At 38.1% G+C, this 27,132-nt stretch overlaps 1 protein-coding gene across 3 annotated transcripts in view; it reads left to right on the forward strand.

The window, feature by feature from the left end:
• Positions 1–962: 962 nt before the first annotated feature.
• Positions 963–27,132, forward strand: part of SPOCK3 (SPARC (osteonectin), cwcv and kazal like domains proteoglycan 3) — a gene marked incomplete at its 5' end in the record, with an annotated part of 188,655 nt that continues 162,485 nt past the window's right edge. For all 3 annotated transcript variants that reach the window (XM_080632378.1, XM_080632379.1, XM_080632380.1), the window contains one exon: positions 963–1,139. In XM_080632378.1, coding sequence (XP_080488504.1) covers positions 963–1,139 — 177 coding nt within the window. The remainder of the gene's footprint in view (positions 1,140–27,132) is intronic.

The raw sequence follows: 27,132 nt of genomic DNA on the forward strand, positions 1-27,132 counted from the left end.
AATTAGATGATCTAGGTCAACAGGATAGCAGATGGAATTTCAAATTAAATATTGAGTCAGCTGTTCCGGAAAGGTAATTGAACTGTTTCTGCACCTTGCTCATTTCTAAATTAAGTTTAACTAATTTGAGAAAGAAACTGGATGTCACTGAGGGCTCTGAGTTACTATACAGCTGCATTCCAAAAGACAAAAAGCCAGGAAGAGGGGAAGGGAGTGCACGATCACTACAAAAGGGAGTAACACAGGCAGCATTACGCTGATGTAATTACGCTGTAATTAAATCAGCGTCCTGTGGCGATGGGAGACGCACAATCTCCCCCTAAGGTACATCAAGTTTTATCTCGAAATCACTGGGAGTTCTGAGCGGTTGTACCTGCCTCAGACTCCCGCAGGCTTAACCTGCGCTCGCACCGCTGGAGAGAAGTTCAGCGGCTTCCACCCGAACCTGGGGGTGCGGGAGGCATAGCGCGGCTCCTGCCGGGACCATGATGGGAGCGACGGAGGCGGCCAGTCCCGCGGCTGTCCCCGGCGGCAGCGGGAGGAAGCGGGAGGGGCAGCGGCCGTGGCTCGGCTCTGCCGGCCGGCGCCCACCTCGGTACACGGCCCCTCGCGCAGGCCGTTAGCCCCGGGCGCGGCGTCCCCGGCGGCGGCGCGCGCGGAGCGGCACGGGGGTGGGGAGGGGCGGGCCGAGGGGCGGGCGGAGCGCGAGGCGCGGGGCTGCAGACGGCAGCGCGTGTGGGGAGGGAGCGGGCCGCCTTTCCGGCCGCGGCGAGGAGCGCGGGTGCGGGGCTGGCAGCAAGGTGACGGGCTGGGCGGCCGCCCCTTCCTCTCCCCCTCCTTCCGCAGCTCTTGTCCCCTTCAAGGTGGGCGAAGGGGTCTGCTGCGGGCGACTGTCTCGGTCCCTCCGCAGGGGTTCAGCTGTGGTGTGGGTAACCCCCGTCCTCGTGTCTCCTCTCGCCCAGATGCTCAAGGTAGTAGCCTTGGTGTGCGTGTGTGCAGCAGCAGCCTGGTGCAGCCCGGCGCTGGCGGCGGCGACCGGGGGCAGACCGGACAGCGGCAATTTTCTGGACGATAAACAATGGCTCACGACCATCTCGCAGTACGACAAGGAGGTCGGGCAGTGGAACAAATTCCGAGACGTAAGTTCGCCCCTTGCACCCTGCCGGCCGTCAGCCACGCGCGCCCGCCCGCTCCTGGGGCGGCGGGCGCGTTCTGTTCTCTGAGAGCATCCCTCGGGCAGCCAGGTCGGGGGTGCACCTCAACTTCTCCCCATCTCCCCGGGTTCCAGTTCTTACGTTAATTCCCCGGGGCTCCTCGGCAGGACGAGGGAGGTCCCACCGGGCAGTTCCCGGTGCGCTGCCGCCGCTGCGCGGCGAGGACCGCCCGGTGTGCCCCGCGCCCAGCCAGCACCTCTGGGGCCCAGTGAGCCGGGGAACGGGAGCTGCTTCCTGCCCTGCTGGTCGCCAGCCGTTAAAAGGCGGCGAAGGTGTGTGTGGGGGCAGTTGGGTTTGTTCTTCCTCCTCCTCGTTTTCCGCTCCGCCGTGGCTGCGGGAAGGGCTGCGATGGGGACACCTCTGCCCCCTCTGCCGGCCCTGCTCCCCGCTGAAGCCGAGCTCGGCGGGGGGAATAGGGGCTCTCCCCGTGGCCTCTGGGCATGGCAGGGCAGAGCCCTGGGCACCTGAAGCGTGCGCCGGGCGGGGCTGCCCGGCCTCACCTGGCCGCTGCTGGAGTGCCGGGAGGGCGGGCTGGGGGCCGGGGGGCTGCGGGGTGGTCGGAGCGCGGGTCGTGGCAGGGAATCCTGCTAGGTAAGGCGGTAAGTTGTATAAATGCATGGTGCGTCCTGAGCGCCATGCACGGAGTGGGTGAACGCCAGACCCAGTCTGACCCGAATCCTCGTCAGTTACGAAACCGGCTACTGAAAGGTGGCCCTCGTCCTCCAGAGTGATTTGCTTTTGCGCTCAATTTGTCCTCTGTTGCAAGTTCAGTAAAGCCCAGTCGATTTTCACAAGTCCTTCACGTTTCTTTCAATGAAAGGAGTTTTCTTTGAGTTACCAGTATCCGGCTTTCTTTGGTGTCACATTAAAACCCCTAAATTTCAAGCTTGCAAAATAATTTTTTGGTCAGCTTTACCCTGTTGCTCACTGGATTTCTTTGTGTTGGTGTAAAGCACTGATTGGTTTGTAGCCTCAGAGTCAACAGGTTTCTTGCGCTACAGCTTGTTGGTGGCTGTGGTTTGCTATAGCGAACTGAAGTAAATGTCTCCAAGAAGTCTCTTTTATTATTCTGAGAGCTGTAGCATGCTTGTGATGCATGTATTTGCTAGCTTTCTGTATATACTGCATGTGGGATGCAAACTTGCCTATTTATGTTAAGTAACTAGGAAAGAAGAGCTATTGTTAGAGTTGTGGGAGAACTTGCTTCCCCAGTAGTTTTATTAATGAGCATAGCTTTGGTGCTTGAGAACACTGAAATCGGTGTTCAAATATTTTTGTTTCCTTTAAATATCTTGAGAAATTATGTTCGTGTTAAAAAAAACCCCAACCCTAACAACCTGTTTAGTATGCTGTACTTTGGGATCTGTGATTTTGGAGAAAAAACAAACAACGCTGTGCTGTATAAATGTTTTAAGATGAAAGGCTGCTGGTAGAAAACTCCAAAATAAGTACTTCAGTTATGTTTTGTAATTGGGCAAAGTGATTTATGTAAGGACTACCCTGCAAGGCTGAAGAAGCTAAGTGCTCTCTAATGCCTGTCTCCTGGGTGCCCAATGACATATACTGTAATATTGGATATTAGCCAGATAATTTATTCTATGACAGGTAGGTGTCCCCAAGGATTTAAAGAGTGACTGCATAGAGGAAGTACTGCATACTGATTCTTCTGAGGCAGTTTGCAAATACACTGGCTTACTTATGTTTACACTGAAGTTTTCTAAGGCTGGTACTTCAGTGAGGAATATGCTTTTATTTCTTGTGTAGAGTGCTTATATCCTATTCATTAGTACTTCATCTGGAATATTTGCTGGATGGTCCTAATGCTTCACAAGACTTTGCTTTTAAAGCATGGATGGTTTTCAGTAATTCACAAGGTATAATTGTAAAAAAAAAAAAAGTATTTAAAATTATGAGTTACTCTACCCGCACGGGAACACATTAGAAAAGTATGTTACTTGTAAGAAGCACTGATCAATTACCATCCTTAAGTATAACATGATGGAGAAGTTCTATTAACATCCTTCAGTTTTATATAATTGGTAAATTTACTTGTACGACTAATTTGTTGGTTTTGAAACTGATTAGCAATTTAATTAGTGATTCAAATGTTGCATCCTGTTAAAGGAACAGCACAACTGCATTTTAAACATATGTAGGAATAACAGTCTTGCAGAGTTAGATCAAAATAAAGGTATGCAGGGACTGTGTTTGTAATTTACTTCTGTGATCAGACAGCAGTGTATCTTTCTGGGCTTTAAATATCCTGCTCTTAGGGTGCAATGGAATTCTAGTGTGAAAAGAAGTATTTAAAGGCTTAACTTAAGACTTAACTGACAGGACTGATTAATGTGGAAGATAATGACCCTGACTTCTGGCTCATTGGCTCAGTTTCTTAGAGTTTTAGATCTCAGTGAGAAAGAACATAATTATTCAGAAATGAACCCTTACAAAACCTAATAAACCAAGCTATGATTTTCTATTAAAAACAAACAAAACCACCCCCCCAAAAAAAAACTCAATCCCCAACCCTCCCCCTTGCAAGCAAACCCAGAAACCCCAAACCTAGCTGCCTTAATATCTTCTAAAATGTCAGATTTGCCTCTAAAGGTTTTTATTAACATGATAGTATTAACCAAGATCTTTTCAGTACTTTGTACAGGCAAAACTGTAACTGTTTCTTCAATTCTCTTGAAAGATCTTGATCATTCTGGCAAATCTGTTGAAAATAATGAAATAAGTCTAGGGAAGAACTGTGCCTGCATGCAGAACAATGAGAAGCTGGGTGTGTGTTGGAGGCTAACTTCTCACATCTTTTTCTTGTGCAAAAATTGAGAGTGAGCTCTTTATTAAGAAATAGAAGACTTTCTGCCTTAAAGGTGGGGGGAAGGGAAATTATATTTTTCATATGTCAAATATCAACTACCTCAACTTTTATGTGAGTCGAACATTTTGGGTTATATGAAAGAACATGTTTACTTTTTGCCTACAATAACTGGGGAGGAAGAATTTTTAATCCAGTCTTAGTGCTGCTGCAGTGTAGTTGGTGAGTAGCTGCAGCTCATGTCTGTCACTAAACTAAGTCTCAGAGCTGATGTGTTTATTAAGGTCCAAGCAGCCTGCTTAGGCTGCTTCAGCAGTGGTGTCATTCCCAGGGAAGTTATGAATGCTCCATCCCTGGTGGTGTTCAAGGCCAGACTGGACAGAGCCTTGGGTGACATGGTTTAGTGTGGGGTGTCTCAACACCCATGGCAGGGGTATTGAAACTAGATGATTTTAAGGTCCTCTCCAACCTTAACTATTCTATGATTCTATGATTCTAGCCCATGTGTACGTATCCTTTATTTACTTTCATGCTTGAGAATTGAGGTTCTTCAGTAGATGCTAAGTTACGGGAATCTTCTTCATTCATATTGTATTTTATTTATAGAGCTTTGTGCTGATGGTCTAGTCTATGGTGGTTGTACCAGACATTTGGTAAAAATAGATATGAATCTGAGTTTTACTGAAATGAATATTATTGCTTTTAAAAATGTTGTTGGGTAATGGCATTACATTTATACTCTTCTGCTTAGAACCTCCTAAATCTTATGTATCAAGCCTTCATTACTCATAATGCTTTAAATCTGTGGAGAAACCCAAAATATAGCAATTTTTTATTCTTTATTACTTGATTCCAAGTAATGGTATTATTTTTAATTCTAGAACAAAACACAATGGATTTGTGATCTATAACACTATTTTTTTTTAATATGTATTTGAAAATAGAGTCCTGTTAATTTGTATTCATTAAAAGGACTGTATAATGTATTTTATATGGTAAATTTTACATGCCGCTTAATGAGAGTTATTATTAATCTTACTTGCTTGTTAGTGATTTTTACTTTTTCTTTTCAAAGAGATCAGAATTTAAGCAATTCCTGTATTTGGAAATTTAAGATGCATCAGAAACTTTGTAGTGGAAGATATTTTCGTATGTAAATAGACTGCACAACTCAGCTATGGCATAGTATTGTTACAAAATAACATGGTCAGTTGATCAGTGGGATCACTTTGCATCATACCATAGCGTTACTATCATCCTACCATATTAATACAGTCATTAAAGGTAAAGAAAGTAGAAAAAAAAAAAAGTAACAGACCTTATAAACTATTAATTGTGAAGGGGAAGTTTGTGCTGGTAATATTACCTTTCAGTCTGCCTCTGTATGACGTGTTCTCACATTGACCATGAAGGCAATATATTACCTTCTAAAATTTGGCAAGTCTGGGCAGCTCATGTTGGCCTCCTAGATGAGTCTTTTGAAGATATTTAAAGAATATGTTTTTTCAACATTAGTTGAAATATAAACCTTTCTGTTTGGAAAGGAGTTGAATCAAATACTAGGTCTCCATACTGATTCAGCAATTGGCAGTATTAATAATTCTTTTATCTGTTTAGAGGTTTGAGGCTTCCCAAGAAGAAGCACTCTGTTCCACCAGACTCCCAATTAAGCTCCCCACCGCTATACACCTGGTGTTTCTTTACTCTTTAGTATTGTGAGCAGAGCATCTCTGCCCAACTGTACATCCAGACAACTTCATTCTTGTACAGGTAAGAAAGCAAAAGGCTGTTTTAGAAAGGATTCATCACAAGTTTTTTCCACTTAATTTTGCAAAATCACTTTGTGAATATTTGGAAGGCTTTCATGTTTCCAGAGTAGAATACTGGTAATCTTATTTGAACAGGAGAAGGAGTTGTGTTCAACAAGTCTATTGCATTGTGCTAGAATCTCTCGTAGTTTATGGAGGATCGTGAATGTACTTTGGAAGAAGTTGGTATTTAAGAACACTCATCAGTCTCTCTTTACTAATCTTAACTTGGTAATTGTGAAAATAGGTCCAGTAGGCTTATTTGTCCTGTACTTTTTATGATTTAGGGCAAGTAAAACTACCTCTTTCCTTATTAGTGGGTAGGGCAGCTGTTCTACTACGTATATGTGTTTTGATAGAAAATCATGATTAGGGCATCAGGAAAAAATGGAATTGCAGAACAGGAAAGATTAAATTCTTCATTATGTTGTCCTGGGCCTAAGTTAAAGCAAGAACTTGCTAATAAGTTAGTTTTTTAATGAGTTCATTGAATATATTTTCCACGTGCCAGTTTGTTGCTTGAAACTTGTTATTGGTGGTATCAGTCTTTATCTTTTTTCATGACTCATTTTGTATGATCTTACTTTTATTAATATGCTGAAGGAGGAAAAAAATTGAAACCTAGGAGATCTGACTCCTAGATGTCATCCTAGAATGGGTATTTTGTACCTACACCTCTAATTTCTACCTGTGAAATTAAACTAATGGAGAGTAAAGAACTGATTTTTAAACTGTGAAAATATTAGGAATTTGCATTAATTTTACTTAAGGAAATTTAAGAAGCTGTTTAATTGGTCAGCACTTATAAACTGAGCATGTCAAATTATAATGGGAAGGAGTAATGAAAATCTTGATTTTTTTATTTTTTTTTAATTTTTTCTGTATTATAGAAAAAGGCTTCTAATTTTTATATTTGCTTTTAGTTTGTTCTCAAGTATGGATTTTGTTTTTCTTTCACATGGTTACATTCCTCTGGTCTGATTGTGCTGCTTATTTCTAATGGTAAGTATTTTTTGTCTGCAGAGCCAGAGTCTCTGCAGACAAACTATTGCTAACATTGAACTCTTAACTGTCTCTTAGAAGGCGTTAGCTTGGAAGCTCTTTATATAGCTAACGTTTAGGAGTTAAGTAAACTGTAATGTGCTTTTCCTTAGATTGCCCCCATAATCTAAAGTAAAGCTGATAACATTGTTTCGTCTTATCTTTATCTCCTTTCTCCAAAGAATAATCTCTATTTTATTTGCTGTAGGTTGTTTAGGGGATATGGATACCCAGTCTTCTCTTGTCTTATCATTAAATCTTATTGGAATTGACTCTAGCCATCTGTGCTTATTACAGTGTAGTATAAATAGCTTTGTAATACACTAATGGTGGCAGTAACAGAAACATCATAGACTGTTTTACAATCAGAAAGGAAAGATGTCTGGAGCAAGAGGTATATTATGAGGGGAAGCTGAACATAGAAAACAATGGAATATGAGTGTAATTAGAATATGTTTTCACTTACACCATCAATTCTTTTTGCTGTCTCCTCCATCTCTATTCATAATCATTGAAGCATTTGAAGGAACTAGCTGCAGAAAGGGGGAATAATAACTCTGCTTAATATGTTTGCGAATGTTGGCCAGTGTTCAACATAACTCCTTTAAATAGGCACTGAAGTTTATATAGTTGTGTGTTGTGTCGTTTGTCCTTCCCCTTCAATGCTGGTCCATCCCCCCCCAAGATACGCTGAATGAAATAAAGGAAGTCTTTGAGCAGTTGGTTATTTTTTTTTTGTACCTAGCCTTAGAGTAACTCCTAAGTTTTCAAGCAAAAAGAAACGTTTATTCTAACTAAAATATTTCTACCTTTTTGCTATCAGTACATGAAAAGTACTTGTTAGTAAAATAGGTTCAGTTTTTCTTTGTAGGTATTTTTCTAATGTAGTCCTTCTTAAAAATCCACATTGATTTTGCAGTGGTATTTTTCCTATTGTATATTGGTCTTAATCTGACATACTTGAATGTGTTAATAATCACAGATGAAACACTTCTTTTTCTGTATCTGGTGTTAAGTCTCAGTTTGACAATGCTGAGTTTTAAAAATTTGTCTTGTTTGCCTTAGAAATAAATATTATGGAGGCAATGGTAGTAAATGGTAACAAACGAAGTTTTATGAAAATTTGTTGTAATTTTCATATTTTTTTGAAGCTTAATTTCTGTAAGAGAAGTCTGTGGCTAGTAATATCAGTGATCGAAGCTTCACTGAGTATTCTTACCAAGGGTGAATGTTCTTTAGTTATTTAAGAGGTTTTTTTGGTTTTTTTTTTAATGATTTTTTGATTTTGCTTTCCAATTTCACCACATTCCACACTGATAGGTTACAGTAGCAAAACCTATTGTAGGAATTAATGATTTACTGTCGTGGTTTAAGCCCAGCTGGCAACCCAGAACCACGCAGCTGCTCGCTCGCTCCCCCCTCCCTCCTCCACCCGCTCCCAGAGGGATGGGGAGGAGAATTGAAAGAATGTAACTCCCATGGGTTGAGATAAGAACAGTCCAGTAACTAAGGTATAACACAAACCACTGCTGCTACCACCAATAGTAATAATAATGATAAGGGAAATAACAAAGGAAGAGAGTGCAACTGCTCACCCACCGCCGACCGATACCCAGCCCGACCTGAGCAGTGATCTAGCCCTTCTGGGTAACTGCCCCCAGTTTATATAGTGGGTATGACGTGCTGTGGTATGGAATACCTCTTTGGTTAGTTTGGGTCAGGTGTCCTGTCTCTGCTTCCTCCCAGCTTCCCCTCTTTCCTGGCAGAGCATGAGACTCACAACGTCCTTGGTCAGAGTAAACATTACCTAGCAAGAACTGAAAACATCGGTGTTATCAGTGCTGTTCCCAGGCTAAAAGTGAAAAACACAGCACTGCACCAGCTACTAAGGAGGAGAAAAATGACTGCTACTGCTGAACCCAGGACATTTACCTAAGAAAGGTGGTGCAGTGTCAGGTAGCAATCTTGGACAGGACACAAAGAGAGCTGGTGTGAAATTCAAACCCATGACAAACCTTTCACATTACAATGAAGATGGGATTTCACTGCTCTGTTGTTGTCTCACAAGTGACTGCTTTAAGCGAACACACTAAAAGAATGGGTTTAAAAGATGTAAATCATCCAAATTTTTTGGTATTTTGCCACTTCCAGAGAGTATTGTCTCAATATGTTGTTTTAAAGGTTATCCAGTGCTTGACACTTTTCTTCAGAAAATTCTTGCGAACTGTTTTACTTTTTGAAGTGATGTGTAATCATTGGCTCAAAGGAGGCACTCAGTTTGTATCTTGTTCAGCATCTCTAAAAAAGTCTGCAAGTCATCAAATAATTTTATGTAGTGCACTTACACTGGGGCCTGCATGCAGCTGAAAACAAGCTCCTTTGATGTTTGTGAGCTTGCACTGATGACAAAATTCACTCTAGTTATTAGGTCTGTGTAGCATAGCAATAAGAAGTACAGAACTTCCTCAGAAGTATATACGAAGAAATGACCTGTGTTTTAACTGCTATTTTTTAAAGTAAAGGAAAGTTATTAATATGAAGGCTGTGGGGTATATATTTATTGATGCAGGCATTTTTAAGGTTTTGGAAGTAGTTGTGTTGTTTACTGAAGTATCACTTCAGCAGAAAACCTGAACAATGATTCTTAAAAGCAGAATCAGTGAGTTGGTGTATAAAGCAGCAATTTCAGGAATTCACTGTGTAAAGTGCCCTTACAGCCTTTTGCAGAAGAGTAAGTTCATAGAATCATAGAACCGTAGAATGGTTTGTGTAGGAAGGGATCTTAAAAGTTCTAACACCCTTGCCACCTTCCACTAGACCAGGTTGGTCCAACGTGACCTTGAAAGCTTCCAAGGATGGGGCATCCACAGCTTCTTTGGGCAACCTGTTCCAGTGCCTCACCACCCTCACAGTTAAAGAACTTCTTAATATCTAATCTAAATCTACCATCTTTCAGCTGAAAGGTAACCCCCTTGTCCTGTCACAGTATCACAGTATCACAGTATGTTAGAGATTGGAAGGGACCTCAAAAGATCATCTAGTCCAATCCCCCTGCCAGAGCAGGAACACCTAAATAAGGTTACATAGGAATGTGTCCAGGCGGGTTTTGAATGTCTCCAGAGAAGGAGACTCCACAACCTCCCTGGGCAGCCTGTTCCAGTGTTCTGTCACCCTCACTGAGAAGAAGTTTCTTCTCAAGTTTAAGTGGAACCTCTTGTGTTCCAGTTTATACCCATTACCCCTTGTCCTATCATAGTTTGCCACTGAGAAGAGCCTGGCTCCATCCTCGTGACACTCCCCCTTTATATATTTATATACGCTAATAAGGTCCCCCCGCAGTCTCCTCTTCTCCAAACTATAGAGACCCAGCTCCCTCAGCCTTTCCTCATAAGGGAGATGCTCCACTCCCTTAATCATCTTAGTTGCCCTGCGTCACTAATGTCACTAAGGTCACTATGTGCCCTTGTATAAAGTCCCTCTCCAGTTTTCTGGTAGGCCCCCTTTAGTTACTGGAAGCTGCTGTAAAGTCTCCCATGAGCCTTCTCTTCGCCAGGCTGAACAAGCACAACTCTGTATTAACAGGAGAGGTGCTCCAGCCCTCTGATGATCTTTGTGGCCTTCCTTTGGACTTGCAAACTGATCCACCGGTTTGGTCAGATTTAGGACACCCATTTGAAACAGAGAACTCTTTGTATTAATCAAGTGTAGGTCCAAAACTGCAACATTGGATTTGATAATATGCTTGCCTATATATAGTGGCTCATTAACATTTACTGTGACAGATTGTGTTAAACCCAAAAATTCTAGTTGGGCAAAGGCGTTTTAGGAGGCTGTACTGGGTGCTGCTTGCACTGATTATGGTAAAGATTTTGATCTCTGAGGCCTGCAGTGTGAGGAAATTAATTAGCTGCAATATTCCCCTATGATCTAGGCAACAAATTTATGTTCTAAGCAGAACAAGGAAGAATACTATTTAAGTTCAAAGTAATCTGGGAGTGCTTCCTTCTTTGGCCCAAGTGTGACAACAGCTGGTGCTTGGTTCACCTTTCTTTGCTGTTTAAAAGAAATTCCTTTTTGCCACCTTCGTAGCATTTTTTTTTTAAGTGTATTGTCATTAGTAGTTACTGATTACTTTTATGCAAAAAAAAAATCACAAAGGATATTGGAGTACAAACCAATTCACAGCCTAAGGAAGATGGAGAAATGGCTTCTAAATTTCCATTAAGGTATTCACTGAGATATATATTTTTTTTATCTTAATCTGGAGTGTAGGTTTTAAAACATACTAAGGCTTAGTTAGGCAGTCTTGTTTCCAACAACAAGAACTGAAAAGCATGAACGTGAAGAGCTCAGTAGATTCATATATTCCAAAGCCAGCAAAGGCTCAATAGTGTGCAGTATTTCTTACCTGAACGAGAATAAAGTGCACTTAAGTGCATATCTATTTTTCTAAATCTTAATAAATATAGCATTTTGCTTCTAAGCTGTTGAGATGTTTAGTGTTTCATCCATGTGCTTATTTTAAAGTTGTCTATATCTAACTTTATTCAGGAATTCTTGTTTGGCAGTTGCAAGGTCCTGTTTTGGTGAACTCTGAGAGTTGGGGCATGAATGGACAGGTTTTTTCTTTTTCTTTTTTTTTTTTTTTTTAACAGTAGTAAGAAGAAGAATCGGTTATGTTAGGAAAATAGGCAGTTGGTTCCACCTGTGATGCGTGGGCTCCTCAAAATAAAATATCCTCTCAATGAATACAGGGATGTATGGCCAAAACTTCATTGGAGTTACTGTAACACCTGAGCTAAGTAAAGTGTAACATGCTGGTGAATCGTGGGATTTTGCTCCGAGATCTGTGCATCTAGTCTCATAAAGATGGAGGAAGAGGAATATGCAGAAGTAAACTTACGTATGTAGTTTTGTACTAGAGATTAAACTAATACAGATGTATAAAACCTCAAAATGTTTCAGTACTCTTCAGTAGGACTGAATAAATATTTATAAACAATTCTACACAGCCTTAATCCTCAGGGACCTTGGTGCCTGGTTTGGACAACAGCTGCCACACCTTTCTGTCTTTGCTTACTTTTTATGTAACACTGAATGTTTACACTTACTTTCCCCCCCAACTGCATAAAAGTGATATAGTTTTATAGGACACATGAAACTCTTCCTCTTTTTCCCCCAAGTTTTCTAGATTTGAATTGTCGCATTGCTTCTCTAAGTTGAACATGAATAAGTAACATTTTGTAGTAGAAGATTTTTAAGTCCTAATGTTAGTATTTGATGTTCAAGACATTGAAAAGTCGAGCTCTTGTGTTTTTTATAATTATGAATGCATGCCACATGCATGTCTGAGTGCATGCACACACTTGTGCACAGGCTGATATCTCAACTATTTAAAACAATTTAAAGAGATTTTACTCCATCCATCCTTCATGCTGGGGAGCAAAATGCCTTACAGAGTCTTACAAGTATTTCACATGTCCAACCTCATGATGTCTGCAGATTTTATCTTACCATCAGATTTCGATATCCCATTGATTGCAGATCACTTTGGGGTATATACTGAGCATGACATGAGTTAAACAATGTTTATGGTGTACAGAATAAAATAGTAATTCTGAATTCCTATCTCATATGTAGGCAGTTGTTTACTGTAGTTCACTTTATCGGTTGGAAAAAAATACCTAACTTTTTACCTCCCTTTAAGTATTACATAAGACAAGTAGGACTGCAAGCATCTAGTGGTTTTCAAGAAAATGTGTCGAATTCCCGTTTCCCCAGAAAAGCTAGGAGAAGGTATAAAAATGTTTTGATAGAATTTGCAAAATTATTCTGTGAAGCAAACCTGAAGTTAGAATAATACAGTGCTCATCTGGTTGTAAAATGGGATAGTATCCTACATAGTTTACATTTAAAAAAAAGAAAAAAAAAATCTTTCTTGTCAACCTTTTATTCCTTTGGTTCTAAAGTAAGGGAATCTTTAGAATTTTTTTTACAAAGAGTTGGACTGTGCCTTTGCAACCTACTTTATGTATAGTTGGACTATTCAGCAGCATGAATGCTATGAAACTTTTTTCTTAAAATGTTGCAAGTTGCTGTCAAACTTTAATTAGAATAATAAATAGTAAATTTTATTATCTGCATAATACTGTTTTTTCAGTAGATAGTTCTGCTCTAAAATCTTTAATCTAGTGCAGGTAAAAGTTAGTAATTTGCAAATGCTTAATTCCCACAGACAGAGATTGTACTGTTGCTTGGTTTTATCAGAAAATATTTGATTGAATAAATGTTCTAGTTGAAGCTGAAATTTCTGTAGCTGTAAAATTATGCACATTATTTATACAACTGATTTAAAATATATCAATCTTCATAATTTACTTATACTGCTATAAAACAAAAGCTTGAAAATCAAGCTCTCCAGATTTGACAACTGAATTTTTCAGTTGCTTAACTTAGGTGACTTTAGCCAAACAGCTTGCTCATTAGACCAAAAAATCTGCCAAGGGTAATCAAGCATAGGGATGAAACAAAAGACATTGTGATTTACCATTTTATGCTTGGCATTTATCAAGAGAAGTGCTTGAATGAAGGAAAAAGTAGGAAAAAGGGAAAGAGGAAAAAAATCTTCATAATGCTCTATTAATTACTATCGTATAATTTGAAAAACCTCAGTGATGTGTAGTCAGCTAACCCTGTAGTGCCTGAAATGTTACAGGAGTTCTTTCAAATAGTGTATTTTTAAGTTGTTATGCAGGAAGTGAAATGCTTTTCCCTCACCTCTGTATCAAACCTTCACTGAAGATTTCACTGGGATAATGTTGTGCTAGATGGAATCTCAATCCAGTTTGTGTGGACTCTTTCCTTGTCTAATTGAGGTTACTGAGAATATGTTCACCGGTGTTTATGAGATATGGAGTAAATATTTAATTATGCCAGTCTACTTATTTAAAATCATGATTTGAACATTAGGTCTACAAACCAGACTTCTGAATATATTTTGCTTCTGTGAAAAATGGAAAGAAAGCAAGCTTGAACTGGAGAACAAACCAAGTCATCCATACAATGATAACTTCCTTTCATTAGAAAATCCTATCTAGTGGTTTAAAGTAGAATACATATTAAGATTGTTGTGTGGTTGGTTTTTTTTCCCTTTTTTCTCTTTTTTCTTTTTTTCTTTGTTATATATAAGGGAATTCTTAATTTGTTGCTACTTCTTGGAGAACAATGAAAACATTCTGTTTTTTTCCCTTAAGCTACTGGATTTGATTGGGGATTTTATTTATCTTTTAAAATGAAATATTTTCCTGTGTAAATTGTTACTTGTTTTTTTATTCTGCTTCCCCCCCACCTTTCTTTGAGGTGAGGGCAGAAAGCAGTCTTTCAGTTTCACTGACCTGAATAAAAAATATTTCATTTTGGTTAATTCTTCTGAGAGGATTTCAGTTTGTGTATTTATAGTCTGTGATTCATTTGCTACATTGCTTCATGGAGTTGTAGGTAAGTGACTCTATGCTGCCTTACGTGCCATGCTTTTACAATAAATTGCATATTGTATGATGCACTCTGCTTTCCCCTGTAGCCGAATCCCATGTTGCACTTGCGAAACAGAGATTCAATTAAATGGGAGGGTGGCAATTATTAAATTAGAAAAAAAGAAAATCAGATCAGCATAAAAAAGCTGTACAGAGCATAGCAAGACAATATTACGATATTACGAGACAAGATTTTCATCCTGTATCACAAATGCCATTTATATAGGTAATACTATTAAAAGCTAAAGCTGAATAATATATTTTGTGAGAGGTCTTAAAGCATCTGCTGCATGGCTTAATTCTGTAGGAAATTATAACAGTTTATGGCAAAGCTGAACATTGGGATGGATTTTACCTAGTATTTGTTTCTTTTATTTAAAACTGGATTTTTTTTTTTTTTTTCTTTCTCCCTGGGATCTGATTCTGGGTTAGATGGATCATCTAGTATAGTGATTCTTAGATATCCAAAGTAAGGCATAAATCTGCAGACAGTGCTTTATCTTGATGTTACAAGTATATGATATTTCTTTCTGTATCAGAATCTCACATAAGGAAACTTCTGTGTGCCAATAAGCAAATAAAAATCTGGTTTAAGATACCATAGTATAACTCAAGTTAACTTTTTTAACTTTTTTGAAGTCTGTAGTTTATTTTGTGTTCTCATTATGGTATATTCTGCTTACTTTGCTTGTCTTCAGAGTTCTGAAGTTCTGTTACACCTGCCTAAGCTTTATGTTCTTACAAAATTACTGTGTCACTTGATGTTTCCAACATATGTATTTTTCCTCATCTTTATTCAGAAATCAATCAAACTATTCTTTACTTCCCTCCTCTGCCTAGGCAGCACAGAGATTTAAATATTTTCTTTAAAACTTTACGTCACTTCCCTTTTATAGATTTACTAGAAAATTGGAAACAAGGGAATGATAAAATGAAAGTCAGAATTGTATGGCCATTTTGTCAACTACAGGAATTTGCAGCATGTATCAAAGAAATCTCCATACAAACAATCTGCTGGTCTTGCTGATAAATGTCCCTTTCTGTGCAGCCTTTATACCAGGTTCAAATCTATGGTCATTCACATAAACATTTGAGTGGCAGTGTCCTTGCTCAGAGGCTCCAGACCACAACCAGTGATTTTTATGTGTTCTTTGTGCTGGCTGAAATTATTTTTATATATGTGGTGTGAAGAAACTAGAAACGAACAGAGCACTCTTTCAGCCTGGGTCTAGATATTCAAGGTCTCTTCTGTTTTAATCGGTTAAATGTGTGAGACTATAAACTCTGGAATTGAAGGTCAACAGCACCAGCCATTGGAAACTTTGAGTGGTAGTGTTAGTAAATGTGTAAATCCCTGCTGTCTTTGAATGTAGATTAGTAGAAAGCTGCTCAGTTTAGTTGCATAAGAAATAGAACTTCTAACCTAATGTGACAAAACTTGGGTATCAATTCAGACCAGAATTCCAGATCTTATCATTGCTTATACCATGGATTTGGAAAAAAATTTTAGAATTAAGCTTTGAGTGAGAGAATTCAGAGTGGAAATATTTTTCTCTGACTAGTAGAGTCTTTTTCTGTTTCTAGGCCACTTTCTGATGGTAGACTGTATGAATCTAAAGTCTTCCTTCTTACATATTGCATGTTTAAGTTTCTTAAAGAAGGATTTAGAATCATAGAATCATAGAATAGTTAGGTTGGAAAGGACCTTGAGATCATCTAGTTCCAACCCCCCTGCCATGGGCAGGGACACCCCACACTAAACCATGTCACCCAAGGCTCTGTCCAACCTGGCCTTGAACACCACAGAGGATGGAGCATTCGCAACTTCCCTGGGCAAACCATTCCAGTGCCTTACCACCCTCACAGTGAAGAACTTCTTATATCCAATCTAAACTTCCCCTGTTCAAGTTTTAACCCATTACCCCTTGTCCTGTCACTACAGTCCCTGATGAAGAGTCCATCCCCAGCATCCTTGTAGGCCCCCTTCAGATACTGGAAGGCTGCTATGAGGTCTCCACGCAGCCTTCTCCAGGCTGAACAGCCCCAACTTTGTCAGCCTATCTTCATATGGGAGGTGCTCAAGTCCCCTGATGGAACTTGTGGCCCTTCTCTGGACTTGTTCCAACAGTTCCATGTCCTTTTTATGTTGAGAACACCAGAACTGCACACAATACTCCAAGTAAGGTCTCATGAGAGCAGAGTAGAGGGGCAGGATCACCTCCTTCGACCTGCTGGTCACGCTCCTTTTGATGCAGCCCAGGATACGGTTGGCTTTCTGGGCTGCGAGTGCACACTGCTGGCTCATGTTCATTTTCTCATTGACCAACACCCCCCAGTCCTTCTCTGCAGGGCTGCTCTGAATCTCTTCTCTGCCCAACCTGTAGCTGTGCATGGGATTGCTCCGACCCAGGTGTAGGACTTGGCATGGTTAAACTTCATAAGGTTGGCATCAGCCCACCTCACAAGCGTGTCAAGGTCCCTCTGGATGGCATCCCTTCCCTGCAGCATATCAACTCAACCACACAGCTTGGTGTCATCGGCAAACTTGCTGAGGGCGCACTCAATCCCACTGTCCATGTCACTGACAAAGATGTTGAACAAGTCCGTTCCCAACACGGATCCCTGAGGGACACCACTTGTTACTGGTCTCCAGCCAGACATTGAGCCATTGACCACAACTCTTTGCGTGTGGCCATCCAGCCAGTTCTTTATCCACCGAGTGGTCCACCTATCAAATTTGAATGAATGGTGTGCTTGCTTGAGTGGGGCATCCACAGATTCTCTGGGCAACCTGTTCTAGTGCCTCACCACTCACAGTAAAGGACCCTTTCCTAGTATCTAAATTAAATCTACTCTCTTGCAGTGGAAAGGCGTTCCCCCTTGTCCTATATCTACATGCCCTTGTAGGTCCCCTTCAGGTATTGGAAGACTTCCCGAAGGTGTCCTCCGTGCCTTCTCTTCTCCAGGCTGAACAAGCCCACTTCCAGTGGCTTGGAAACTTAATCCACCAGTTCCCTCAGGACCTGCTGATGCATCTTGTCAGGTCCCATGGACTTGTGAACCTTCAGGTTCCTTAGGTGGTTTAAAACCTGATCTTCTGCAGCAGGTGGTTCTTCGTTCTCCCAGTCCCTGACTTTGTCTTCTGTGACTTGGGCATTGTCACTGAAGCTCTTGCTTTTGAAGACCGAGGCAAAAATGTCATTGAGTACCTCAGCCTTCTCCATGTCCTGGGTGACATGCTCTGCTGTTTTCTTCTGGAGAGGGCCCACATTTTCCCTTATCTTCCTTTCATCCCCAATGTACCTATAGAAACTTTTCTTCTTGCCTTTAATGTCCCTAGCCAGCTGTAATTCTCTCCTGGCTTTAGCTTTCCTAACCTGATTAAGTTACGAGGTACAGTGACCCTAATTTCTATTACAAACCAGGGCAATTTTTGCAGGGAAAATATCCTGAAGACTCTGTAGGTTGCTCACTGGGAAAAGGGTTTAAGAAATGATCCAGGTATATGTGATTGAGAAGAGGTTAAGAGTTTCACTTCAACTGCATAAAATTATTTAAGGACTTGATACTGTAATCTAGCTGTGCATTGCCTCTCTGAGTGATTTTTGGCTTGAGCTGTTATGAACAGTTGCTTGTAATGACTGGCTGGTATGTCTGCTGCCAACTAGATTCCCAGGACGGGGCGAATCCTAAAATTGTCTTCAAACACTATGTATTATTTTTCTAAGAATAGTTTGAGAAAATATGTCAAGTCTCGTGGAACAACAGAATACTCTGAACTTTTTCAGTGTTAAATATAAAATAGTATTATCCACCCCAATAATCTTTCTTTAAAATTAAAAAAAGGTAACACAAATACGAATGATTTATTGCATGTTGTTGTTTGATTTACTGTTTCTCTCCTTGTTTAATTTTCATGGTCAAATTATGTTGTTTCTCTCTGTTTCATTTCTTACAGCAATTAAATCATCACTAAGGAGAAAGCTTAAGAATAATTCACAGGGTTCTAAAAAAAATAATAATCACTGTTTTACGGTTGCATGAGTATTGTTTCATGATTTCTTGTGAGAATAGAACAGCAGAATTTGTGATAATATATCCCAAAGTTTCTGGGTACTCAGTTTTCTTATTTTATTGATGTCTAGTTACCCTATCTAGAAAACATACTATATGTACTTATTTGGAAAAATGGAATGTATCAGATTCTTTTACAAATACCAGATTCCTTGTTTATTTCTAGAGGTCTGTCTTTTAGTACACCAGAAAAACACTGTGCTTATTTCCCTTAATCTCTTAGTAATGTGGTAAAAGTAAGACTGCGTGCCAAGTCTCAGTTTTTACAATGATCATTAATGTTTAAACACGTTAAGTGTGTTGCATCCTTAAGTATGAGTGGTGAGATGGTCTGGGAGACTGATCTGTTAATACAGCATTTAAACATAAAGATCTATGTCCAGTGCCATTGATCACTATGATTGACATCAATCTTAGAAGGCTAAGTGGGTTTCCAAAGTGAACTCTACTAACAGGGTAGCCATGATTAGTTACTTGCTACTGGGATTGTATATACTTCTGCATGATGAATTCAGATTTCTCATGTCCTGAGTGCTCTGTGCTCTATCCAACAAAGAGCTTAGGGCTATGGTTAACACAAGCCTTACAAGCAGGCTTCCTTTGAAATCGCTTGCTATATTTCAGTTAAGTGAGTTTGTTTGCTTTATGTATGGATAATGCTATTATTGATGGGCTTGAAAGTTATTTCCTCTTAAATATTTTTTCCAGAAAGCTTTTTAATAAAAGTAAGTTAGTTTGAAATATGTGGCATTTAATGGGAAAAAAAAAAAAAAAAGGTAAGGATGCTTCCTACAAGTGGAAATTTTGTATGAGAATATTTATGAGTCATTGTATGTTCTATTGGAGAAGTCATGCCACAGTGTTATTAGGGGCTTTGTTCCTTTGCTAAACACTTCCCATAAGATCTTGATTGAGAAACCTGAAATTGGAAGCAGGAATGAAGGTAATATTGCATAAGCTACCAGGTATTAGATTTTTAATTTTCCTGTTGGTAATTTTAAGTCTCTGTTGCTTTTCCCTGAGTTTAGAAGGTGTTTTCTCATTAAAGAAAGGTTCTTCTATTATTTGTTTTGCTAGCTACCAAAAAAGGGTTTTGGTGCCACTGTCATTTAAAGTAAGGTATGTAGAGTTTTAAAACTTTAGTTTTCTGTGTTGACTAAAATCCCGTATGTTTTAAATTTAGATTAAAAGTGTACCCCATGCTTTGACTAATGGTTAGTAGACCTCTCAGGAGCATGAATTGACTTAATAAATTATGTTCAGAGAAAAATAACACGGAAAGTGAAATCTTCTATGCCTTATATTCCTTTTAATACTCAAAAACTGGGCAGTTTGGTTGGCTTTTTCGTACTTTGGTTGATAAATTTCTTAAATAGAAAAACACAAATCTCAGACTGTTAATTTTAGAGCAGAAAGAAAACAAAACTTGCCGGCATTAATTCTGAGGTGGCCAAACAACCTGTGCCGTTATGTTTTGTTGGGAGAAATATTGGTCTACCTGTCCAATTAAACTACTATTATGATGTGATTACATGGAATCATAGAATAGTATTTTTAAATCCACTTTTCTAAGGTCAGCTTCTTTTTAATAGCATTTAAAAGAAGCATTTGCATTTCTTCTTTTGCCAGATGTTTCTCTATTGAAAACTAACAATTTTTATCTATAAATGTTAGTTGCATGGGAAATGAGATACTAAATTTAATGGAACCAACACCAATATTCAGTTTTATTCAGATTTAAGTTTATCCTAATTCTGCGGTGACTAACACTTTTCTACGCTGCTTGGTGTGCATAGTATATTTTTGCTGTGTAAAACAATTGTGTTTTTTTGATACAAGATTACATTGACACTTCACAAAGTAAAAATTCTAGTACTTTGGAAAGATTAAGTTTCTCATTACTATGCAGTGTAAATATCTGAAACATAGAATTTGTGGAGGGATCTGCTGTGCAGGAGTAAATAATACTACTGTCAGTAAATATCAGATCAGTTGTGTCGAAACCTGTGGATTAATTTTCTAGTTAGTTATTTGCAGGTATAACTATCCTGAGTAAACACTATTCTTTTCAGTATTTTAAACTTTATTCAGGAGGAATATACATCAGGAAACCCAAAGTCTTTATAGTATTTGAGGCAGCTTTGAAATTTTGTTTAACAGAAAAGCTGAAAGGAAGTTTGTATTTGAATTTAACATGTCACTCAGCGTTGTGGTGTAAACAATTTCTGCAACTTCAGCTACGTGTCACATCTTTTTAGTGTGTGTTTCTGTGTCTGACAATCCTGATATTTTGTAGACAAACCCTACCCACCCTTGTCCATGACTTATCTCTTTTTAAAGTTAAATGTTTCTATAATACACACATTGACAGTTTGTTTTTGTTTTTTTTTTTTTTAGAAACTTGCCTTATTTGTACACCTATTTGTTTCTCTGTAAATGTGTTTTTATTCTAGATCTCTCACAGTAACTTCCTGAAGAATAAGCAGTAACTAGTCAAGTACAACAGAACTCAAAGGCATGACCTCAATTTTTTATATCCTAGGGGAGCACTTACTATATGAAGTGTAATATGAATATTGTGAACTATGGACTAGGTTTCCTTTAGCAACCAAATCCCACTGTTTTTGTGGTTTTATTACAGCTAGAGCTGCTACTCTGAAGATGCTGTTCTGAACTGTTCTGAACTAGATTTGTGTGTTTTTTAATTCCCTGGGAAAGTTTTGTATTGATAAAAAGAATGTTTCAGGTTATGTAGGACAATTGATCATTTCAGCAGAAGATTAAAGTAACTTTAAATTCAATATATGTAGAAAAAAATTGTTTTTTAGATGGAAAATAACGTTATCCAGTGGGTTTCCTTTATGTTATGAATCAATAAAAAGCCAAAAGCAAAGCAAAAAACAAACTAGAAAAAAGCAATTTGGACTTTTAAAATATTAAATTAATTATTTTCGTCAGATCTGATGATTTGCATTGAAGTGTTTGAAACTGAACAGTCAATTTATCATCGAGACTTTTTTTGATAGGAAATGACGTACTGTTTAGTTGAGAAACTTGTATGGAAAGTTGCATGCTCAAAACCATGTAATATTAAGTGTTACAGAGCACCATCTGCAGAAAAAAAAAAAAGGTCATCAGATGTACTGTTTATATGTGAAGGGTTCTCATGAGTTGCAGTGAATCCAAGGAGAACCCTGACCTAGGACTGAAAATGATGTATGTTATCAGGCTGTTGAAAAATACTGTAAAATACATGTTAGAAACTCTTGAATGACAACTAGGTGTGTGATATAGAGTACAATGCAATGGTATTATGCACTCCCAATTCTTACGGTTGTTTCATAATGCTAAAAATTATTTGTAGTCTGTATGTTTCTTGTTTCCATCAGTTTTCTTCTCTTTCTGCTCCTGTATCGCTGACTTAGTGTGAAGGCATGCAATATGATACTGCAGTTTGATTCACAATAGGCATTGTATTTCTTGATGGATTTTGGTGATTGAGTGTATGTAGAAGTGTATGTAGTTCTTATGCTGGTATTTAAAAAACCAAACAAACAGCAAAAAAAGCCAAAAAAGAAAGAACCTGTTGCATGTAATTAAATTTTCTGGTTTTTAAGTTAGTATTAATGAATTTTTTTTGGTGAATAATTCTTTAGCTTACATAGTCTAATTAAAGGCAAAAAGTGCACTTAATATTTGCTTTCCCTTTTTAAAGAGTAATGCACTTTACATTTCATATACTTTCCCATTTGTTTTTATTGCTCTGCTACCATGTTTTTCATATTGTTGTGTCTTGTGATTACTTTCCTATTGCTTTATTAGATAACTGATGGAACAAAGGAATCTGAGAGGTTCTTTAGGGGAAAACAGCAAAATAAAATGTTGACGAATATGCACCATAAGCACTAGAAGGATATACTTACTGATGTTAAAAATGATAGCAGCAGTATGGTAATTTCTTCATAATTGGAATTTTAAAGCTGGTATTATGTGTTTTAGATTTATAAGCAAAACAGCAAGGCAAATATGTGTCTGTCTGCAGCAGGAGCAGGTTTTGTTGGGGTTTTTTTCTGTGCATATATATGCAAGTGGTAGATATTTTTTCGGCATAAGAGTCCATTAACTTTTAAATACAGGATTAAGACATTAATATTAGTCTCTTTTTTTAGACTGCAAGAAAAACCAGATGAGGCCAGATATTAATTTTATTTTTCTTTAATTCTAATTACAGAGCTAAGCTTAAAGGGAAGGGTGTTTGTCATGTGTACAATTAAACCTTTGGTCTCATATAGAAGTTTTTCAGTTAACTTGGAAAGGTTAGGAAGAACTTAAGTTTGTGATAAATAGACAGCATGTCATCCTTGCCATCTCATTTTTAATAACTATAGAAAAGCTTGGAATTACTTTTTCTCCCCAAATTAAAGTGGAATATCTTCCTACAATTTTTCATCATTTGCTCAAAAAAAAGTTCTTGTCACAAGGACATCAGTCATTCCAATGGGTACTAATTTCTACTGAGCACTTTCTGTCAGATGAGTTTTGTGTCTTTGAGTTGTATCTTGAAGAGTGATACAATCTACTGATTCAGGTAATATTTTGCTGAAAATAGTAGTATCTGTGTAATTGAGTCCTGATTACAAAATTCTTATCAACAACTCATACATTTATGTGAACGTTACTGTAGAGTCAGTAGGGATGGAGAGCAAATTGCAATACTTTAGCAATTCCTTGTGATAGCTTCCTGTAGAGACTGAAGGTGCATCTACATGGCAAAATGTTCTCAAGAGATACGTGTAACAAATGAGGATATAAAAGTAATAAGAATAGAAATAGTATAGCTGTAGTAATGCAGGGCATTAAACAAGCAAATTTGTCATGTTTCTAAGCAAAACCTACAAAACCAATATGTATTTACACTTTTATTGATTTTGATATTTGAATTTGGTGTGCAGAGATGGTTTGGATATATCAGGGTAGTATTTTAGACAAAATGTATGGTTATATAACAAAGCACTTAGGTGCCTTTGTATGGATATATATTTGTGTGAATATAAAACTCATTTTTGCAAACACCAGTTGAAAAGTTATTGCAGAATGGTTGTTTTGCTTGCTTATGTACAGTGGTTAGTTCATTGAGCATTTTTGAACAATGTTATAAAAGTAGAAAATGAAAATCACTGCTTTTGTCAAAAAGGTTCTAAGTAGTTTAGCTTATGAGTTGTTAAACCTGAAACTTGAAAAATATTTCAGTTGTTGGTGTGCCTTATTTCCTGATTTGGTAACTAAAATTTAATTCAAAAACAAAGGACAAAATATTAAAAACCCTAACCAAAACTAAACTAAACCAAACCAGCTCTATCTATAGAGCTATATATACCAACTTCTGAAGTTGTGCCTTCTCTTTCAGTTGTGTTATAGAGCTGTCCAAATGTTTATGGGTACCAGAGAAAGACCCTGTGGAGATCAGTGTCTGTGTTTACAAATAGTATTCCTAAATCATCCATACTGCTGTAGCATTTCTCACATTTCCATTGAGACTCAATTCAGGACCCTCAAGGTTTCAAAGTGACTATTTTTTTCATTTTTGAAATATTTTTATTGTAGTAACTGCAGTTAAGTAAGAGAGGAGAGAGTCTTTAATCTATGGGGGAAATTCTTTTCTCAGCCGTGGTTAATCTCAGCTGTAAGAGCAAAGAGAATTGAATTGAGAGAGGTAAACAAAAGAATATTCACACTGAAAAATTTAAAATAGAGGGGGAGAGAGTTTTTTCCTTATCTTTCTCTGACAGTGATTGGAGAAAGAAAATTTCAAACAGGCCGAGTGAAAACTGAGAGATGTTCATGTCGTTTGCTATGTATGCACATAATATTTGCTATGTTTACATGTAATATTTAAGTGATTTGCCCATTTAGCAGCAAAATGAGAGATGCCTCTTCCTGTTGATATGTTGCTTCAGGGTTCTCAAATATAAACCAGCCTCTGGGAAATAGATGTGTGTTTAAGTACCTCTTAGAGGTGTAATTTAATTTACTTTAGGCTATTGCATCTTCCCTTTTCCTGTAAAGAAAGATTAGGAGCTTGACCTCAAAGTACTGAAATGACAGGTCATACTTATGTGGGAAAGCATATGATTGATATTGGATATTGTTATCGCTGTTCCATGACAGCTTTATGTTTATGAGATTATTTAAGAGAAACTTAAGTCTCTTTAAGTGTGTATATAATATTCTTGACAGAATTAATATTAGGCGTTACTAGTCAATATTCCAGTAACCCTTCTACTTTGTTAACTATGTTCCTTTACATTAGACTATTTTCTAGTTTTCATTGTAAGACTATCTGGAAATGGAGGAATTAGTAAGATGTTTATCTCTTAAGCCGTTCAGCTTTGATTAGTGTGACAGTTGGAGAAGGAAAAATTTTGCAAAAGTTTCCAACTTCTCAAAGGTCATCCATTTTCCACATAATCTGAGTTGTAATTAAAAGCAGAGTTGTTTAAAAGGGGAGTGAGCTTAATGGATACTAGTTTAAAAGGGCAAATCTGCTATCAGCACAAATTCTGCTTCCCAAGTGCCTGGGTTTCCTTCTAAAGAGCTCTTTCTCCTTCTTTCCCCCTTGTATAAGCCTTTTAAAACCATATGTAAGCTTTTTTTGCTCTCCATCCTAATCATTAAGAATACAGTCCAGGCAGGGGTAAATTGCTAACATTATCATCAGAGAAATGAAAAGCTTTCAAGCTCTGTAGATGACAGCGTTGGTTTTGGTTGACTGGCTGTTACGATCTCTGCCTTAAATCAGAAGGTGTGGTGTGTGAAAGGTCTGTGCTTTGTACCCTATTATCCTGGTCTGATAACTGTGCCATGTTACTGCAGATGCAAAGCGTTTGGCTCTAGTTCTGCTATACCAAGACATGAAATTTGCTAGGGAATTGTTTGACCGATACTGCTGACAAAATATGTCATGGGTGAAATTTTCCAGCTCAGGATCAGTTCCACGGTAGATAGGTAGTGCACTACTAGTGTTTGTTGCCTTTCTTTGCTGTTATGAACATTGTCTCCATGGAGGAACTTTGCTTTAATCCAAATGTCAAGTACCTCAAAATTTTGTTGCATTTCTTTGTGCTAGGAAGGGAAAACAATGTCCTGTGATAGGGCAAGAGGAGATTTTAATTTTTATATTGTGAAAGTTTTGCTAGTAGAAATAGAAGTGAAGAAAAAACTGCTATTTTCTGTAACCTTTCATCCCTCCTTCTGAGCGCCATGAAGTCTACTTTTTTCATAATTTGTATCTTAACGATTGGGATAAAAGTTATGAGAACCTGAGAAAACTTAAAGAATTGGGCCATGAAAAGCTTTGATAATGAGAATGCTATTTCTCAAGGATGTCAGGATATCATGCAGTTTCTCATGGCTAGTTGCATCTGTCGCACTAAAAATTACGTAGCTAGTAGTAGAAAAACTTTAAGGAGGGACCTGCTTTGTACAGATCATATATATTTATGTTTTGTTTTGGATTTTTTTTTTTCTCAAATTATTACTGGGCAAGAAGTAAAATTAGAATATGACTTCCATGCCTTGCGTTGGACTAGGAAAGCTGTTCAATGCCAGGACTCTTACTGTGGCTCCTTAAACAATCAGAAATTTCTTTCCCTTTATTTACCATACTTAATTTCTGTCTTTACATTTCTACTGTTTCTTTTCAAGTCTTCCAAATTATGAATGTTATTTTCACCAAGACTTGAGGCTAGACATATAATATGGCAATATCTAATTTACATTCTCCACTACTCATAAGAAAAGACCATTTATAAGTGGAATTATTGATTCCTTTTGCCTAGAAAAATGTTGGCATTAAAAAATACTTTTGTTTTTTCCTCGGGGAAAAAAAGAACCAAACTAAATGAACAATTTTTTTATGAGCTTGCAGAAAGCTAATTCTTATGGAGATTGAATTAACTGTGATAGCAGTGTATCCCTTCTTTTTGTTTGTTTAGGCTTAATGTTACAGCCTAAAAGTATTATGTAAGTTGTGTGTGTGTGTTTGTGGGTTTTTTATCTCCCTTGTGGAAATAGCTGCATTTGAAAAAGTTCAGTTATCTTTGGGTAAATTTTGCAAAACAAAGGAAACTTGTTCAGTATCTTAGATAAAGCACTACTGGGTTTTGTGTGGGTTGTGAGATCATAAGGTTTCTTTGCTTAACTGAGTCACTATTGGGTAGTGAAGCTGTGGTATTATTAAGGTAGAGCTGAGACCCATCTTGCCTAAATCTGAATAGTATGAAAGCTTAGAATAAGTTAATTTTCTGCAGACTTCTGGAGACAGATGTCTTCTTTAAACAGGGTTTTTTTTTCTTGCAATTTTGTCTATGATGTATCTTCCTTTGAAAGTGGTCACCTTTTTCTGTCAGGAAGACTGGTTATCTTAGATGCTCTGTACAGATGAAACAGCTAGGTTTTGAATGACTAAAATTAGGTACAGTTAGTCTGTATTAGACCAAGACCCAAATTATAGGTGTTTTTTACAAGTGGATGGAGAGACAATTGTGTTTTTCTTCTGTAAATTCAGTAATAGAATAAAGCATAGAACCTGCATGTTACAGTTGCTTTATGTGTAGACCATTTTAATTTTTTTCAGTGAAGCA

This window comes from Psittacula echo, assembly GCF_963264785.1.
Source record: "Psittacula echo genome assembly, chromosome: 1".
NCBI classification, from domain to species: domain Eukaryota; kingdom Metazoa; phylum Chordata; class Aves; order Psittaciformes; family Psittacidae; genus Psittacula; species Psittacula echo.